This window comes from Rana temporaria, chromosome 3, assembly GCF_905171775.1.
Source record: "Rana temporaria chromosome 3, aRanTem1.1, whole genome shotgun sequence".
Taxonomy (NCBI): domain Eukaryota; kingdom Metazoa; phylum Chordata; class Amphibia; order Anura; family Ranidae; genus Rana; species Rana temporaria.
Window position 1 is genome coordinate 184,429,158 of NC_053491.1, and position 19,587 is coordinate 184,448,744.

The window sequence follows — 19,587 nt, forward strand, 5'->3', positions numbered from 1 at the left end:
ATCAGGTGGTTTTCCTCCAACCGAATGCTGGTTGGTAAAGCGTTCCATAGTCTAGGACCCTGGAAAGCAAACCTTCTTTCTCCTTTGGATTTGTATTTAGTTTTTGGTACCCTGACCAGATTTTGGTCGGTGGATCGCAGAACGCGATTCGAATTGTGAGGTTCTATCTTGTCGCAAAGATATTGCGGAGCCTTCCCATGGATGCACTTATGTGTAAGGCAGAGTGCTTTAAATGCAATTCTGTCTTTTACTGGCAGCCAGTGAAGGGTTCTCAGCGAAGGTGAGATTGATTCCCATTTTTTTTTCCCAGTCACCAGTCTGGCGGCCGTATTCTGTACGACTTGCAGACGGGAGATTTGGTACTTTGGGAGTCCGAGGTACAGTGCGTTGGCATAGTCCAGTCTGGAGTTTATGATTGTTCCCACCACGACTGCTACGTCTTCTTTAGGGATAAATGGAATAAGTCTGCGTAGTAGGCGCAACAGATAGTGCGCACCGCTGACTACTGACCCTATTTGTGCGTCCATTGTCATGAAGGTGTCAAAGATGACCCCGAGACTTTTGACTTTGGAGCTAGGGTTGATGATTTGCCCCAGAATGGGCGGTGGAGTCCAAGTTGTTACCACTTGACTCTTTCGGCTGGCCTGAAACACAAGGAGTTCTGTTTTAGAACTGTTGAGTTTAAGATGGCTGTTGGTCATCCAGTTGTCAATAAAAGCAAGACATTTCTCTAAACTTGGATGATGATTCTTTTTGTTGCCGATGCGCAAGTACAGTTGCGTATCGTCTGCATAAGAGTGATAGAGTAGTTCTTGGCTACTGATAATATCAAAGAGAGGGCGAAGATAGATGTTGAAAAGCACCGGTGACAGGGGGGATCCTTGGGGGACTCCACATGACACCGTGCGCCTCTCAGACGTGAAAGAACCCAATTTAACTGTTTGTGAACGGTTTTCAAGAAAGGAAGAAAACCATGGTAAATCACCTTCTGCAACTCCTGCTACCGAAGCTAGTCGCATCAGTAACAGTTTGTGATCTACCGTGTCAAAGGCTGCGCTGAGGTCCAGCAGAATTAGGAGACAAGATTCTCCTTCGTCTGCGGCCTCGAGGGCGTCGTCCCATATTTTAAGTAAGGCCGTTTCTGTCCCGTGTCCAGGACGGAAGCCTGATTGTAATGGATCCAGTAGGTTATGGGTATCTAGATGCTGTTGCAGCTGTAGTACCACTATTTTCTCCATTATCTTAGAGAGAACGTTTAGGCCTGTTATGGGGCGGCGGTGAATTGGGTCCTTGGGATCCAGATTCGGTTTTTTCAGGATGGGCTGGATTATGCCCTCTTTCAGCATGGATGGCACTATGCCTTCCTTAAAAGATTGATTTATAAGCTGTGTGATGGGTGGTGCCAGAATGTCGGCACAATCCTTCAACAGTTTAGTAGGGATGATATCATTGGGCGATGTGCTGTTCCGCAAGGCACCGATGATATTTTTTGTGGTATCGCTGGAAATAGGCTCCAGAGTGAATTTTGTAGAGTGCAGAAAATTTCTGCGGGAATTTTGTGGCTGATTGACAGCCGGATTGAGGTGGGTATGGAACATGGAACATGGAAGTAATTTTGTGTCACTCGTGGCAGCATGCTACATATAATTACATGTTTTTAATAAAAGTGGATGGTAATGTGAATTATATTCCACAATAGGAAACAAAGATACCAATGTTAACTCATCACATTTAGCTGTGATATCTCTATGTACTATACAAAATCAAAAGAAAATACAAAAAAAGTAGTGGTCAATATCAAAATCATAGTTTCATACCAATAGTGACATCTGAGGAACTATGTGTCTCCAGAAATCCATTGACATGGTGCCATCCTTTAGGAATCCATTCAATTATCTTTATGAGATCATTGTTCCTCATATTTTTCTCTATTTCCATTTCAATTAATTTTCGCCTTAAGTATCTTCCAAGAAAACCCTTTACTGGGTCTGTATGGTTTGCACATAGCACCCATCTGAGAGGAACAATATTACTCAAAATTAGAAGATAATATTAAAATAGACACATTTATAGTACTATCATACCCAGCAATGAACAAATAATGATACAAGAAATCAGGGGCCTTGATATTTCCAATGTTAAAATTGTTAATATCAAAAAACAAAGATTGCTGGAGGCTAATACAAAAACATAATTGTTCACTTTGGAATGTGTATAACATGTGATATCATCCCTAACTTCTAAAAATACTATGCACTGTAAAACATTTAACAATGATACCGTAATGATCATAATTATTATATAGTATGCTACTGTTTTCTGGAGACAGTGTTACATGTATGTGTATAATGATTGTTTTAATAAACTTGACATTACTTTTACTATCGGAGTTGTATATACACTATATTACCAAAAGTATTGGGGTGCCTGCCTTTACACGCCCATGACCTTTAATGGCATCATAGTCTTAGTCTGTAGGGTTCAATATTGAGTTGCCCCACCCTTTGCAGCTCTAACAGCTTCAACTCTTCTGGGAAGGCTGTCCACAAGGTTAAGGAATGTTTCATGTTCCACATCAGTACCTGACCTCACAAATGCGCTTCTGGAAGAATGGGCAAACATTCCCATAGACATACTCCTAAACCTTGCGGACAGCCTTCCCAGTAGAGTTGAAGCTGTTATAGCTGCAAAGGGTGGGCCAATTCAATATTGAACCCTATGGACCAAGACTGGGATGCCACTAAAGTTCATGTGCGTGTAAAGGCAGGCATCCCAATACTTTTGGTAATATAGTGTACATTAATAAAGATATAAGCATCAAATACACATGAATTTTTTAAATATCTTAGATTGAGGACCCTTTTGTTCAAGTAACTGTTTAACAAAGCACTAGTGGAGGAAGTTTGATAAATGTATCACTTGAGTAGCCATTGTGAATATACTGGGGGTTGATATGTCCTCAAATGTTCTCTCAGTTAGAATGACTCACCCTATGTTGTATATATTATGAATGATGTTATACCCCAGTTAGCACGCTTGGATGGTTCTAACTTCATAGATGTTTATCTAAATTATTGGCACAAACAACACCTTGCTGTCAAAAATGGTTGGTTAGAGGGTTTTCACATATATTCCAATGTATTTTATATGATCCTGGGTACAGCACATGTATACTAAATCTTTAAATGTTTGGTTTAGCAATTGGTACTCAAATTTAAATCTTTTATAGTGTTTCCTAAAAATATTTTGTTAAGTACTAAACAGATCATTGTATTATTTGACCTGCTCTGTTTCACAAACAGAATAAGTTAGATCGCCATGAGAAACTTTAGGATAAAATATTTATCCCACTATAAATTTTGAACTCAGGACTTAGAATTTAGAACAAATAATTACCTGAAATTATGATGCAGTTCTAAATTTGGTGATGAGGAAATGCTCTGATTCATTGTTCCAATTATGTAGGGACTGCAAGAGAGAAAATTAAAAAAAACAGATCATAATCAGATAAATGTTGTATCCACTTTAATGTATAGCTTACCATATAGTTCCTCTTTGTTTGACTTCATATTACTGATAGCATCTATGTGAATATATATATGTACAGTATGTATTGTCATATATGACTTGCATGTCTAAGCTCTCCTAACAGTCAAGGGATGCCAAAGTGGAACTATACTGCTAAGCATATTTGAAGTGTTAGCAGCATTTTACAAAACATGCTAAAAACGTATTACTAACTGTCATATATTTTTAATCAAGATGATGCCATCAGTCCGTAAACCTGTTCTGCCATGAAAAATACTAAAAATGTTACAAATAAAATCTAGAAAAAACAGTTACCCATCATGAAAAGCCCCACCCTATTTTTCTTTCTTTAGTACAATAATTTTTATTGAAAAACAAAGAGTATCGTTACAAAGGAAGTCATAATTTTTTTTTTGGTGTGACATAAGACAAAGTAGAAACACAAGGTAATATGCAGTCATATAACAGTCACCAGCGTTTCCATTTTACATTGAATGCATAACAATGCCCCTATGTAGAAATTTGACCCCGCCCCCTAAGGGGTGGCGAGTCACATCTGAAGGGACCGCTGAGTGAGGGAACCCACCCCCAGGCACCCCCATGGAACACACTGTGCCCTGATAAGGGATGAGTCCCTCCAACCCCGCCGCCTCCCCAGCATGCTAGCAGTAAACGTAGCAGCAGGGGTTAACCACATTGTATGTTAAACAATACATGACAAGAAAGTTCCAGAGTATAGATTATATCTACCTAAGAATTTAACAAGACAAAGAGAAGGATCTCCAAATGGACCAATTGGCCTCAAATTTAGCCATTTTACCATCCCTATTTGCCAGAATTTTTTCGTATTCAGCTATCGTGTTTAGTTTAGCTACAATATCCCTTACTCTGGGGATTTCTGAGGATTTCCAGTTACACATTATTGCAGAGCGTGCTGCCATTAAAATGTTAGTGGTTATAGGCCTAATAGCAGAGGGAAGATTAGATATATTAATACTAATGCCGCGTACACACGACCATTTTTAATGGTCTAGAAAAAAAAAATAAAATTCAACCCGATTATTGTTAAACCGGCCTTGCCTACACACGATCGTGAAAAAAAATGCTCTAGCAAAGCGCAATGACGTAAAACACGGGGAAGTTCCGTTCGGATGGCGCCACCCTTGGGGCTGCTTTTGCTGATTTTGTGTTAGTAAAACTTTGGTGAGAGACGATTTGCGCTTTTCAGTCTGTTACAGCGTGACGAATGTGCTATCTCCATTACGAATGCTAGTTTTACCAGAACGAGCGCTCCCGTCTCATAACTTGCTTCTGAACATGCGCGTTTTTTCACGTCGTTAAAGTCCACACACGACCATTTTTTACGACGTTAAAAACGGCGTGAAAAATTAGAGCATGTTCTAAATTTTAAATGCCCATTGTTTACGTTGTGAAAAATGCTCTGGAGCCCACACACGATCGTTTTTAATGACATTAAAAAAAATGTAATTTTTTACATCCCGAAAAACAGTCGTGTGTAGGTGGCAGGGGTCAAGTCCTGGGGAAAAAAGTGTGGGAACTCCCACCCAAGATCCACTCCCCCACCAAAAAAAAAAAATGATACACTCATATGCATAATTACTAAACCGCATGTTTTTTCTAAATCCCGCCATAACTTTTAAAGACGATACTATGGGGTTTATATACTAAAGGCACATAGACTGTTCACGTAGCAAAGGAATTTTCACATAGCTTAGTGAAGGAGATGAAGCTCTGCTGATTTCCATTATCCAATCACGTGCAAGCAAAACATACTCTGTTTTTATATTTCTTGCACTTGATTGGGTGTTTGCTCTGCATTTACTAAATGGACGGAACATTCCAAAATCTTTCTTGCCATGATATTAAAAGGACAACGGTAGAAATTGACATTCCTGCTAATAGAAGGTAACAAAGCCAATTTATATATACTGTATATCCACCATTGTGATGCAGGGAAACATTTTATTTATTTTGCTGGTAAATTCTTTAAAAATGTACACAAAACAACAGTACAAACTTACACAATCAGTCTTACTGAGATTGTAACAATTAAATTTTTTTTTACACCCTCATGGAAACAAGATACCCTCATAATAATACATGTGCATATTGAACCATTACCACAAGAAAAAAAAATTAATTACTAAAGTGTTCTGAAGGAGACAAAGCTCTGTTCCAACACTTGACAGAGTTGCCAACTCTTCCTTTTAATTAATGACACATGTAGATTACACAGATTGTATGGCTAATTAAATGCAGCTACTGAACTGACTAAATCTAATCAACCATGGCACTGTATTGTTTAGGTATGTGAGTATTTAAAGCAATGAGTTGGCACATTTGCCAAATGCCTATGCATCCTCAGTATACCAAGAAATCTACTTTTTCCGGCATGATTTTCTGAACTAATTTTAAAGGGAGAATGAATATATGCACTTAAGTCTTCAACCTTTTAGTTGGAACCACATCATGTATCAAAATTGTAACTCCAGATGAACTGTTTACCAGATGAAATTTAGCAATCATTTTTACAAAATCATAACCTTTCTGTTTACTGAACTGATTAGTGCTCCTATTACCATGTTATTGCTCAACCTGATTCTTGAATGGGAGGGTCTTTGGTTTCATTATGATCAGCTGATTGGTATTGTTGTCATAATAAACAAATGATAACCGTTTACCTGTTTTCATTCCTTTAGGTGTAGATTATTTTAATAAGTATTTTTTTAAAGTCTGAAACGCCTATTGCAATAAATGCCTGAAATGTCTCTGGTATCTTGGTGCAAAGTTCTAGATAAAGCAGTGCGTCAATCGCACAAACAGGAAATTAGATTTCTAGAGTGGGGGTGAATGTCGGTACCATTCAATGAGTGCCATAATATAAAGGAACAACATTTGATTCTTTTTAACATGTTTAGAAATTCCCACTAGCTGCAAAATGTATATATTATAAATATTTTTTTTTTGCAGAGTCTTCCTTTATATATATTTGCTAATAATAGTGTTAAAGTGTATGTAAACTCTAACAATACAATTCTCTTCTCTCTTTTGGTCTGTTAAATATAACCATTACAAATGTTTTGTTATATCTTCTTAATAACTGCAAAAAAACATGTTGAATCTGCCAGGAATCCAATGAGCTGCATCAAAGGACTCTAATGACCGGTAAGGTAATGACTAAGGAATCTAAGGATCGGTAAGCTGATAAATATTACATTTTTGTAGCATTTCTAAGTTTAAATACACTTTAAACTGGGCACATTTTGTTTGCTTTTACGATTGTGATATACCTATAATTCGACAGATACTTAGGTTTCATAAGCACCTATTGGTAAATAACTACAAGCAAAGCAATATTTAGCTATATACTGTATATTGTATAATCTAGCCACCAAGAATAGGTATCAGACCTCATGCTTCTGCATATTCAAAGTACACAGAATATAGCAAGAATTTTTATTTTATTTTTTTAATATGCAGATGCATTTGAACAACAATGTCATTGCAGTTTTTTCACAAGACATCAAACACAATAAAATAGTAAACAGATTTATTCATCTCCTCTGTTGTTGGTGACATTTGTTCCAACAAGAAAAGAGTGCTATTGTATCCAGGGCCGTCTTTACCATAGGACAAACAGGGGCAGCTGTCACTGTTGGGGGCCCAAAAGCAACCCCCCTTTTTTTTTTATAATTTTTTTTATATATATATTTCTTTTATTCTTTATTTTTATATATATATATATATATATATATATATATATATATATATATATATATATATATATATATATATATATATATATATATATTTTATATAAATATTATTATTATTATTATTATTATTATTATTATTATTAAAGGACCCAAATGTCCCCAGGGCACCGGATGGCAACCCCCTTTTTTTTATTATTATTTATTATTTTATTTCTTTTTTTTTATTTTTATTTCTTTTTTTTATAAATGTTTATTTTTTTATTTTTGTTTATATATTTTTTGTATTTTTTTTATTAAAGGGCCCAGAGGTCCCCAGGGCCCTGGATGGCAACCCCCCTTTTTTTTATAAATGTTTATTTTTTATATATTTTTTTTATTTTATTTTTTATTAAAGGGCCCAGAGGTCCCGGATGGCAGCCCCCCTTTTTTTTTGTAATTTATTTTTATAAAAAAAAAATATTAAAATTAAAATTATTTCTTTTTTTCTTTTTATTAAAGGGCCCAGAGGTCCCCAGATGGCTACACCCCTTGTTTTATATATATTTTTCTTCTAAATTCGCGGCAGCCCCCCATCTGTCCATTCTGCTTTAGCACCATGGGACCCCATGCCATGCCATGTGTTAAATAGAGGAACTCTTTAAATCACAGACCAGACCTGCAGTCCAGGCTGAGTAAGGCCTCAGAGCACATGGCATTACTGTCTGTATTTAACTGCTTGATGGGCTTATTTTGGGCCTGGCTGGTTCACATGTATGTGTTTTGGCGGCCCACATTTGCGCAGGCACAGCAGCCCATTCATTTAAATGGGCCGCCATCCCTGCGTTTCCTGCAAAGAAAAGCGCATGCCTCATGTAATAGGCTGCGCACACGGCACACCTATGCCCATCCAGCACTGTCTGTCCATTCTGCTGTCTGCTGTGACTTATCTGCAGTTCCCGCACTGTCAAACTTGCTGCATTTTTAGACGTTTAGGTCACGCTTTTAAAAACACAGTGCGTTTGTGTGTGCAAGAACTGCAGGTAAGTACAGTAGGTGTTTGTGATATTGTGTTTTTAGCACGACAGCATCGCGCTGATTCTCGGCGACATGGTGCCGAGATCTCGCCGACATCGCACTCACTGGAATAGTGACAGCACATCCCAGCCAGCGCGTCATAGAAGCGACGGGAGATCCGACTTGGATTCCCGCCAATTCTACACGTGTGCGGCGTTTGTTATGAATCCTGAGGGGGAAGTCCCCGCCGGATTTTAAATAAAAATCCGGCATGGGTCCCCCCCCTCAGGAGCATACCGGGCCCTTAGGTCTGTTATGGGTTGTAAGGAGAGTGGGTAGGTATCACATGGGTAGGTACAGAGCATGATGGGACTGTGAGGCCTATATAGGTCCGATGCACCCGCGCACCCGTCATTGCAGAGAGGAAAGCCGGCGTGTCAACATCGGGAGAAGAAGAGAAGTGAAGAACATGACGTCACAGCACGGAAGAACTCATCACAGCACGGAAGGAGAAGAAGACGTACAGCACGGAAGAAGACACCGGACAGCGAGACGAAGAACCGGGGTGCGCCGAGTCAACAACGGAGAGCGGCGAAGACAGAAGGAGACCCCCGGAGAGTTGAGAAGACCCCCCGGATAGCGGAGAAGACCCGTCGGGATAGCGGAAGAAGAAGCCCCCCCGCCGAAGATGCCGGAGGAAACCCGCCGGGGGGTGGGGGCTTTTTTAAAAGCGACCCCCCCCCGGCGGTGGAAGAGAACCAGACGGCGGCCCCCACCCACCCGAAGACGTCAAAGAAGAAGCTTCCCCTGGTAAAAGAGCTAATAAAGAAGACAGGGGAGGCCTCCGGAGCAGAATAATAAATTATTTTAATACACTGTGTGGTTTATTTGTGTTTTTACCACTTTTCTTGCAGGTGAATGGGTAGGGGTACGATGTACCCCATACTCATTCACTTAGGGTGGGGGGCCGGTATCTGGGGGCCCCCTTATTAAAGGGGGCTCCCAGATTCCGATAAGCCTCCCGCCCGCATACCCCGACAACCAACGGCCAGGGTTGTCGGGAAGGGGCCCTGTCCTCATCAACATGGGGACAGGGTGCTCTGAGGTGGGGGGGCCGCAGTGCGCCCCCCTGCCCCAGAGCACCCAATCCCCCCCATGTTGAGGGCATGCAGCCTGGTACGGCTCAGGAGGGGGGGGGGGGCGCTCGCTCGTCCCCACTCCCTTCCTGGCTGGCCGGGTAGCGTGCTTTGGATACGGGTCTGGTATGGATTGTAGGGGGACCCCCTACGCCGTTTTTTTCAGCGTAGGGGGGCTCTCCTTACAACCCATAACAGACCTAAGGGCCCGGTATGCTCCTGAGGGGGGGACCCATGCCGGATTTTTATTTAAAATCCGGCGGGGACTTCCCCCTCAGGATTCATAACAAACGCCGCACACGTGTAGAATTGGCGGGAATCCAAGTCGGATCTCCCGTCGCTTCTATGACGGCTCTGTCTCCATCGCGGCAAGCCAGCTCGGCGCTGGCTCCCGCGATGGGGCTCGTAGGTGCTCAATCTCGCCGAGAAAGAGAGCGAGATTGACACAAAATCGGGTTCACCTACTGTAGCATGGTGCAAAAGCAGAATGGATTTCAAGGCAACTGTATTTTTAAAATGCTGAATGCACCTTTTTTCTGCAGGAAAAGAAGGCATGGCAGCCCATTCAAATCAATGGGCTGCTATGCCTGCACAAATGAGGGCTCCCAAAACACATACGTGTGAACCAGCCAGGCCCAAAATAAGCTGGAGGGGGACCAAAAAAAAAAATGTTTGCCCAGGGCCCAAACCAAATTAAAGACGGCCCTGATTGTATCATGTTACCTGAACACAATAAAATAAACAATATATGTACTTCCAAGATAACAAATCCAAAATGTGACACTTTCTGATATGTCCCCCTTTAACAAACTCTTCCTGGCAAACTGTGAAAATCAATGCTAACAATATTGCCTAATGTTAATGAGAAATTATTTAAAAGGTAATTGTACAAGAACTGTATAATACCAAAAATGTATATTCTGTTATTGTTTTTGCATGGGAAGTTATAATAATAATAACAATAATAATAATAACATAAGAAGTCAAATGTAAGCTACTAACAATATCATTAGGACGAGCATCTGAAATAAATAAAGTGATCATGTTTATAATTTACTTATTTAAATATTTTTTGTTTGTAAAATCAATAATCATGCTTTTCTGCACTCTATCACATGAAATGGGACAATTTAGACTTCTATAAGGGCACATAGTGAGTTTCAGAAATGTGTCACACTTAAAAATACATAAATCATGTTAATAGGTAGACATATTTGCATTTGCCTTTGTGAGTTCATGAAAGCTCCACTTTGCTACAATCAGCCACCATCCTAATGACCAAAAAGCTGATTATACATTTTAAAGTGGCTCTAAAGCCTAAACAATTTTATCTTAATGCATTCCTGGCATTAAGGTTAAAAATGTTTAGGAGAATGTATTGCCCCCTCACCCTCCTTATAGTTTACTGAGTCCTTACTCAACCCAGCAGCTCTTACCTTTCAATTTCTGGTTCACAGGCTTTGCTGATCCTCCCACTGCTGTCAGATAAATCCTGTGATGAGGAAGCAGGGGATAGGGCTGAGCCGCGCTATCCATGTTTAGGCAGCACTGCTCGGAATAGAGCCCGCAGGTGTGCCATGATAGGAAGCGGCTTCCTATTGTGGCATACCGAGAAGAGGAGGAGCGCTGGCAAGGGACTCAAGAAGCAATCTCGAGAAATAATTCACATTTGTACTATTTTGGCACAACTGCACAGGCACAAATAAATCACTGCTGCATTAAAGGAAAAGACACATAAAAGGATGGTCGTACCATTTACTGTATTTACAGTTTAGAAATCCATTAAAGATGTCACTCAGGGATCCTATATGATGAAGATTATCTAGAATTACTACCAGTGGAAGGTCAGTATCATTATCACCACTGCACTGGTCTGCAAGCTTAGCAAGATACTGTCGCAGTTCCTAAAAATAAAAGAAGAATGTTAAAGAAAATAACACTGCTATTATTTGCAGCATGTAAATGGGAAGACGTCCAGATCATTCCAAACAACATTATAGTTGTAATATGGCTGTTTTCATATATAATACATTTAGGTCAGAAATAGAATTGGCACCATACTTGATTACGTAATCAATGAAATTATTGAGAATTAAGAAAAGACAAAAGCAATGGCGTGTCATTTACTGTATTAACCATTAAAACAGGTTTTAGTTTAATTTAACAGAGCTGTCAAAACAGTTAAACATTTTTTTGCTTGGTTGCTGTAGATTACCACAATTTGCTGATTGCTCATTGACTTATCAATAAATGCTGTATACATGCTTTAAATTCTCAAATTCTCAGTAAAATAAATACGGATTTAGGATAACCTATCATAATCAAAATTTTTTGTTTTGGGCAGCTGATTTTTAAGCATGTTGATGCTGTCGTTGGCCTTATAGTCTAAAATATGAATAGAAAATTATAGGTTAAAAAAACCTTTGGAAATCAAATATCAGTCTGGCCTTTCAATAAATATAAGATCCAAGTGGTATCTTATTGAAAACCAATATCCAAAATAGCGTGCCCTTGCATTTTAACACTGTTATATTTTAAGAGAGTCTAGGACACCCAGGTCACTGGTTACCTGATAACTGAGATTCATGTTGTTATATAATTTGTCATGCTTTGATAAGCTTAGGCTGAACACTTTCTTCCCATATTATTAACATTGTCTTACCCATATCTCTGGCCAAAGGGCATTACCTTTAAAACTGGAACCCTTTGTCACAGTGATCATGTGCTTATATCTTGTACACTAAAATGTTCATGTTCTAAACAAGCAATTAAAACACTTTAAAGACCCTCATTCATCTCTGTATCTATAAGCAGTTTAAAGAAATTTTATTTCAAAGTTCAAAACAGAGGCACTGAAATTTGATATGTGTTCACTATTCCCGCTTGAGGAGAGAGGAGACAACAGCCTGAATTAGGACGTCACAGGTATTGATTTTTTTTTTTTTTGTGAGTGCAAGGATTTAGGCAGCGACAGAGGACAAGATCACTTCCCTGATACCACCAAAAGATCGATTTAAGTTAACAGCCAACCAGGAAATGAGCATTCCAATGCATGATGGGAGATGTAGTTTCCTGTCCATTAAGGAGAGATGGCAGAAGAAGTGACATGCAGTGTCTATCTCCCCATATAGCTTGTGGAGAAACAGCCCTGAATCATGACATCGCTGTTACCAAATATTTCGTTTTTTTTGGTGGCGTTTGTGGCTAGGGCACCCAAAAGAGATAACTGGTAAATTCAGGTGACGAAAAGGAAGGAATATTATATTTGTTAAAGTTATCCCGGAGTGGGGTTTGAACAGTCACTAAGCCAAGATGCATGTAAGCTCTAGAGTTCAGAGCACATATGCAAATCTATGTATGAAATACAATAATCAAAATATGGAATATCAAGCAAGTATAAATGCAAAAGTGTAACTCAAAATCCGTACTTACAGAAAACACACTATGGTTTCAGACAATTCTATTCTCTTGAAAGAGATAAATAAATATACTTTCGCTTACTCACTTTACTTGATTTGTGATCCACATTAAAGGTTGCAATTGCTTCCTCAATTTTCTTTCTGCCACTTTTATTTACAACATATTCAGCAAGTTTGTTTGCTAGATATGTCTTTCCTGTTCCGCTGGGCCCGGATAATATAATCCTGTGATGTTCCATCAATAAATTAAAGTAGCGCTGAGTAATTGGTTTAGGAATGAGGGTATCAAACACTAAACTATCCAGGCTACTTTCTTCTACACCTAGAAAAGAAAAATCATAGGCTTTCAGTGTCCTGAAATGAAACCATGACATATAGCTTCTTAAAACAGTGTAATATTATAGAGTAATTTGAGAAAATCAAATTCATAAATCAATGTTAATAATTAATATTGGACTCCCTTTACAAATAAAATATTGCTAAATCATGATTTCAGATTCAAATTCAGAATAATTTATTATTCCTAAAGGGAAATTACTGAGAAACAGTAACATTCAACAAAGTCAAAATTGCAATAACAAATGGAAACAAGACACAATAACAAACAATACAAATACCAATAACAGCAAGTTAATATATACAATAGCCATGAATTAAAAATAAACCCAACTACAAATGAGTAATATTATACTGTAATAAGCAGTATCATCCTATTAAATACTACATTGAATAAGAACACTGATTACCCTAAAAATGATTTCATATAACTAACCTAACACTAACATAATATAAAAACAACAATACATTTGGAACATAAATCAGATTAAAATCCTCACATCCAGCACTCACACGCTTTTGCAAAAGGCAAAAATGATTTCCTGTGTCGCTCTGTGGTGCACCATGGTTGTAACAATCTATCACTGAAAGTACTCCTCAGACTGATCAGCATATTGTGGATTGGATGGAAGGAGTTGTCCAAGATTGAACGTACCTTGGACAGCATCCTTCTCTATGAAACTATTGTTAAGACTCCAACTCTGATTCAACAACACCACTGGCCTTGCAAACCAGTTTATTGAGCCTACTGGTGTCAGCATTTGCTCAGCACTGTTTGTCTACAGCTTCATAGATCTGTATGCACAGAAAGTAATAGACATAGTCCATCAAACCTAATACAAGTATATATACCTTATCTATGTGCACATAGATGTTGTGTGTCAACATTCACAAGTAAAGGAAAAATGCGTTCATAAATAGCAACTTGATGCAATAAATGACCCTCTGTGTCTACCCATGCTAACTGATAATAGATCATTAGATGACAACTATTAAGGCAGGAATGGCTGAATGAAGATCATTAAAGATATATATATAGATATATATATAGATATATATATATCATATATGAGATATATTATCTCTGTTCTCTTTTTTTTTATTATTTTTGTACTAACCCCTGAGACCTATTTGGATTGTCAGTGCTCTGACAATTGTTATTTTAAAATACCAAGAGAATATAAGTAATAAAACTGAATGTAAAGGTCCAAAAAGCAGAGACCATTACAATGACAATCCCACCATCTGAGACTGCAATAAAGTGGTGCCAACGACATCTTATTTCACATACCAATTTAATACAGCAGAATATCTCTCTTTCAGCATCTCATGGGCTCTGCTTTACTCCACCTCATGGATGTCCTTAAATACATAGGCCCAGATTCTCAAAGGGCTTACGACGGCGCAACGCAATGTACGCCATCGTAAGTCCTAATCTGGGCCGCCGTATCTATGCGACTGATTTTTAGAATCAGTTACGCATAGATATCCATTAGATCCAACAGGCGTAAGGCTCTTACGCTGTCGGATCTTAAATGCAATTTTTTTTTTGCCGCTAGGTGTCGCCTCTGTCGTTTTCTCCGTCGAGTATGCAAATTAGCAAAATACGCGAATTTCCGAACGTACGAGCGGTCGACGCAGTGAAGTTACGACGTTTACGTTAGATTTGCGACGTGTAAAGTTGCCCCTGCTATATGAGGGGCAACCAATCTTAAGTATGGCCGTCGTTCCCGCGTCAAAATTTTAAAATTTACTTTGTTTGCGTAAGTCGTCCGTGAATGGGGCTGGACGCCATTTACGTTCACGTCGAAACCAATGACGTCCTTGCAACGTCATTTGGAGCAATGCACCCTGGGATATTTTCCGGACGGCGCATGCGCAGTACGTTCGGCGTGGGAACGCACCTAATTTAAATGCTCCACGCCCCCTACCCGGCTCATTTGAATTAGGCGGGCTTGCGCCGGGTGATTTACACTACACCCCGCTGCAACTTTACAGGCAAGTTCTTTGTGAATAAAGCACTTGCCTGCAAAACTTGCGGCGGCGTAACGTAAAGCAGATACGTTACGCCCGCACAGTTTTACGCCCATATACGAGAATCTGGGCCATAATTATTTGGCAGGTCCAAACTGCTAAAAGCAGACATAGGTACCAACATAACAGTGTTCTTTTTATTACACAGATGTACCCTTTTCTTACTGTAGTAATAATAATAATAATACAAAGATGAAACTGCTGTGTACTAATATACTTTATACTGTATGAATGCTAGATCATAGAGGAGTTCACCAGATATACCAAAAACACAGGATCACAGACTTATTACTTTTGTAAAAGTAAGTAACCCTACGGTAAAATGCAGAGGGATATGCTGTGATCATGATGTCCATTTGTTGTTCTATCAATAGCAATCATTCCAATATGAGATACATACCAAAAAATGGTGTGACATAAGTGTTTTACAAGTTTGTTATATTTTAAAGCAAGGGTCTCCAGCTGTTGCAGAACTACAAGTCCCATGAGGTATTGCGAGGCTGACAGTTACAATCTTGACTCCCACAGAAAGAGGCATGATGGGACTTGTAGTTTTGCAATAGCTGGAGGGCCGCCAGTTTGAGACCTCTGTAAATTTAGAGGAACAATTTTACTACTTCTCAAATCCAAGAAAGCATTTTACATATTTGTGTTGTTCTTAGTTAATACATTAAAACATTTTGGTATTTTTTAATTCTCATACTATTAACAAACATCACGTTTTTTGTATGGGTATGAAAACTGTATATGTGTTTCCCTTTTCTTTATTAGCGTATTCTGTCTGTCAGGGAATGGCCCTAAATGCAACTGTTGCATAACAGAGTGTTATGATCTTGGGGCTATTGGGTATTGAACATAACAGTACATGATGTGACCTCAAGATCAATGCTTTTTACGTCTGCTGCTGATTTAGCAGCATTAAAATAGTCACAGGTTCTCTTAAAGGATAAGTTCACCTTTTAACAAAAAAATATAAATGCAGGTAAAAAATGTGCATTTATTATTTGTTGTTTCTGGAGCCTCTAATGCCCTGTACAGACGATCGGTTCATCCGATGAAAATAGTCTGATAGATTTTTTCATCAGATATCCGATGAAGCTGACTTTCATCCGTCATCCATCTTGCCTACACACCATCAGTTAAATAACCGATCGTGTCAGAACGCGGTGACGTAAAATGACGTGCTGAGAAAAATGAAGTTCAATGCTTCCGAGCATGTGTCGACTTGATTCTGAGCATGCGTGGATTTTTAACCGACGGACGTGCCCAAAGACGATTGTTTTTTTCTCTTGGTTTTTTAACCATCAGATGATTTTAAAACAAGTTCCTAGTTTTTTCACCGATGGATAAAAAAATGATGGGGCCTACACACGATCGGTTCGTCTGATGAAAACGGTCCATCAGACCATTTTCATCAGACGAACCGATCGTGTGTACGCGGCATAAAGCAACAGTAATTAGTAGATCACTGGTGCCATGCAGGATCCTGCAGATCTGTCAGTGTATCTGTTTGCCAATGCAACCCATATGAGCAAGCATATACATTCTGACAGGAAGAGAGGATGAACTACCATGGCACTGTGAGTTCATTGAAAACGACATAGCGACAGCTACAAAGGCTACTGGACCTTGTAGTTTTCAATTCACAGGACACTGTTGGGGGGGTTTAGAAGATCCCTGCTATTGTCAGATTGGCGAATCCGGATAATGTGAGGGCCAGTCAGGTAATAACATGTTACACCTTGAATGTGGGTGTAACATGTTACATGTTACAAAATGTGAACTTATCCTTTAAAACTCGGCATGCATAGTTGTAGAGTACAATCTCCAGATATTACAGAACAAATAAAATAATCATTGCATGACTGTACGTTGTTTAGTAACACAGGAATTATTATAGTCTGGGAAACATAACAGATAAATAAAACAATGCATATACCTTTAAGGTTCACAGTGATGATATTATTTTCTCCTACTAGGTATCCACAAGGTAACATTTCAGGCACTTCTGTACTGTTTGCTCTAACTAATTCACCAATACTGTAGTTTGCAATGGCATCTGATGTCAAGCCTAGATTAGATGCTGGATCAACACGATAAATGTATTCCTAGGTATTAATGTAGAAAGGTTACAATTAATAAATGCCTTTATTTAATTAATAACCCTTGGTTGAAAAACACACAGAAGACAAGTACACCACACTACTGTATTCTGTAATGGTTCTCTAACAAATGTTAATATACAGAGTTAGTACACTCTAGTGTATGCACAGACCGACCTAGTTGTAAAACTTGTTTGACTTCATCATTCAAATTCTACAGTACAAATAACTTATAAATCAATAAAATCACACAAACTATAGTCTTTGCTTGATGCACATGCCTCTTATGAAGGTGTGAAACCCACTGAACACCTGCATGCTGTCGATTTGCAAAGCGTTAGCAATTTTTTTTAATAATACCGTACATATTGCCAAGTGCCTGCATTCAGCTTGACATTTACACAAGCATATTAAACAAGACAAGTTCAAAAAGCAATGACGATATTGTTTGAACACAGAATATTTGACTCCCCAGAGCTCATTCAAATGATACAGTAACTGTGGTAACAACACAACTATTGGCAGATCTTTGGTCTGAGAGGGCCCAGTTCTGACTTCTTTTCAGGAATGGTTGTTTCTTCTCCCTCACTGCGCAAAAGAAAGCCTCATCATCATCATTTTTTTAGGCAGATAAGATGCACCTGCATTTGTAACACTGTGCGATGTATTGAACATTAGTTGTAAAGCACAAATATTCCAAAATCTCCATGTTACATAGACCATGGGGGTTATTTACGTAAGGCAAATCCACTTTGCAATACAAGTGCAAACTACAAGTGTAAAATGCACTTGAAATTGCACTTGGAAGTGCAGTCACTGTAGATCCGAGGGGGACATGCAAGGAAAACAACATTGTAGCTTGCACATGATTGGATAATAAAATCAGCAGAGCTTTCCCCTCATTTCAGATCTACCCCTCAGATTTACAGCGACTGCACTTCCAAGTGCACTTGCAGTGCAATTTCAAGTGCACTTTGCACTTGTAGTTTGCTCTTGTAGTGCAAAGTGGATTCGCCTTGCATAAGTAACCCCCCTATAGCTTATAGAGACAAAAAAAAAAAATCAACAATAACAAATACCAAAGGTCAGTCTAACTGATTTGCTATGGACCCCCGCATATTTTAGGTTTTGGCTTTTGTGATGCTATATTTAAAGTGACATCAAACCCTCAGTTTTATAAGTGCTTTTTGAAGCTGATTAAATCACTTACTGGCTATGCAGCTTCTTTGTCCTGGCACATGTTCCAGTTTAACCTGGGATCATAACTGCTGCCCTAGGTTTCCTGTTTTAGGGTAGCTCCTTTCTCTTGCAGCATCCTATGGAGTCACCTTTGCATGCAGGGACTAGAGGCACTGTCCACAGTCATATATTTCCTGTAAAGGCCAGAAGTTCCAGGAAGCAGCACTAGGAGAACAGGAATCAGCAGCATTAAGGCTGGCTTCACATATAGGCGTCCTTGGTTTCAGTGCGGCAGTCCAGTGTGGTTCTGTTCACCGGTTCAGGCGTACATTTTTACCTGTAATCGCACCTTAACTGGACCCAAAAATGCATAGGACCCTTTTTAAAACAGCTGCCCCGCACATGTGTGAACCGGCTCCATTGAAAGCTGCTCCGATTCACATGTTATGGGACATTTATGCAGTTAAAAATGCATCCAATTTGCATATATGTGAACCGTGCCTTAAGGTTGTAAACTGCAAGTGCTAAAGGTGGGAATTCTAACAAATGGTTTACCGGGGAATGTTTATATTGTGCTCAATGTGTTAAGCTAAAAAACAAGAAGAGTTTATTATTACTTTAAAGTGGAGTTCCACCCATAAATATAACATTACATCAGTAGTTTTAAAAAAATGTCATTAGTCCTTTACGAAAAAAATTTTTTTTTTTAGATGCCTTCAAAGTGTTGTTGCTAGGCAGAATAGTTAATCTTCCCACTTCCTGCACCTAGGTGCTTAATGCTTCCTAACCTACACCGCACAGACTCCTGGGAATGTAGTGGGTGTAACTTTCCAGGAATCTGTGTATTCCCCAGTCTCAAAGAATCATGTGACTTGGACAGCACAGGTGCTGAAACCTGATCTGACACTGCTTGTGCAGCACTGAGCATGTGCAAGATTTGCAAGGCTGAAATCCAGGAAGTCATACAGTCTGGCTTCATGATGCACACACTTAAGATGGCCCCAGTCAATTTCTATTTTATAAAGTGTCTAAATGCTGTAACAACCTAACCAAACGGACCTTAGTTTACAGACTAATTTTACTAGAATACATTAAGCTTGTGTATTACAGGGGTATTTATATT

At 39.0% G+C, this 19,587-nt stretch overlaps 1 protein-coding gene across 15 annotated transcripts in view; it reads right to left on the minus strand.

Moving 5' to 3' along the window:
• Positions 1-19,587, minus strand: part of NAV3 (neuron navigator 3) — a 789,636-nt gene that overhangs the window by 38,520 nt on the left and 731,529 nt on the right. For all 15 annotated transcript variants that reach the window (XM_040343949.1, XM_040343951.1, XM_040343950.1 and 12 more), the window contains 5 exons: positions 17,123-17,291; positions 12,900-13,135; positions 11,147-11,298; positions 3,397-3,468; positions 1,818-2,014 (listed from right to left, as the gene is read on the minus strand). In XM_040343949.1, coding sequence (XP_040199883.1) covers positions 1,818-2,014; positions 3,397-3,468; positions 11,147-11,298; positions 12,900-13,135; positions 17,123-17,291 — 826 coding nt within the window. The remainder of the gene's footprint in view (positions 1-1,817; positions 2,015-3,396; positions 3,469-11,146; positions 11,299-12,899; positions 13,136-17,122; positions 17,292-19,587) is intronic.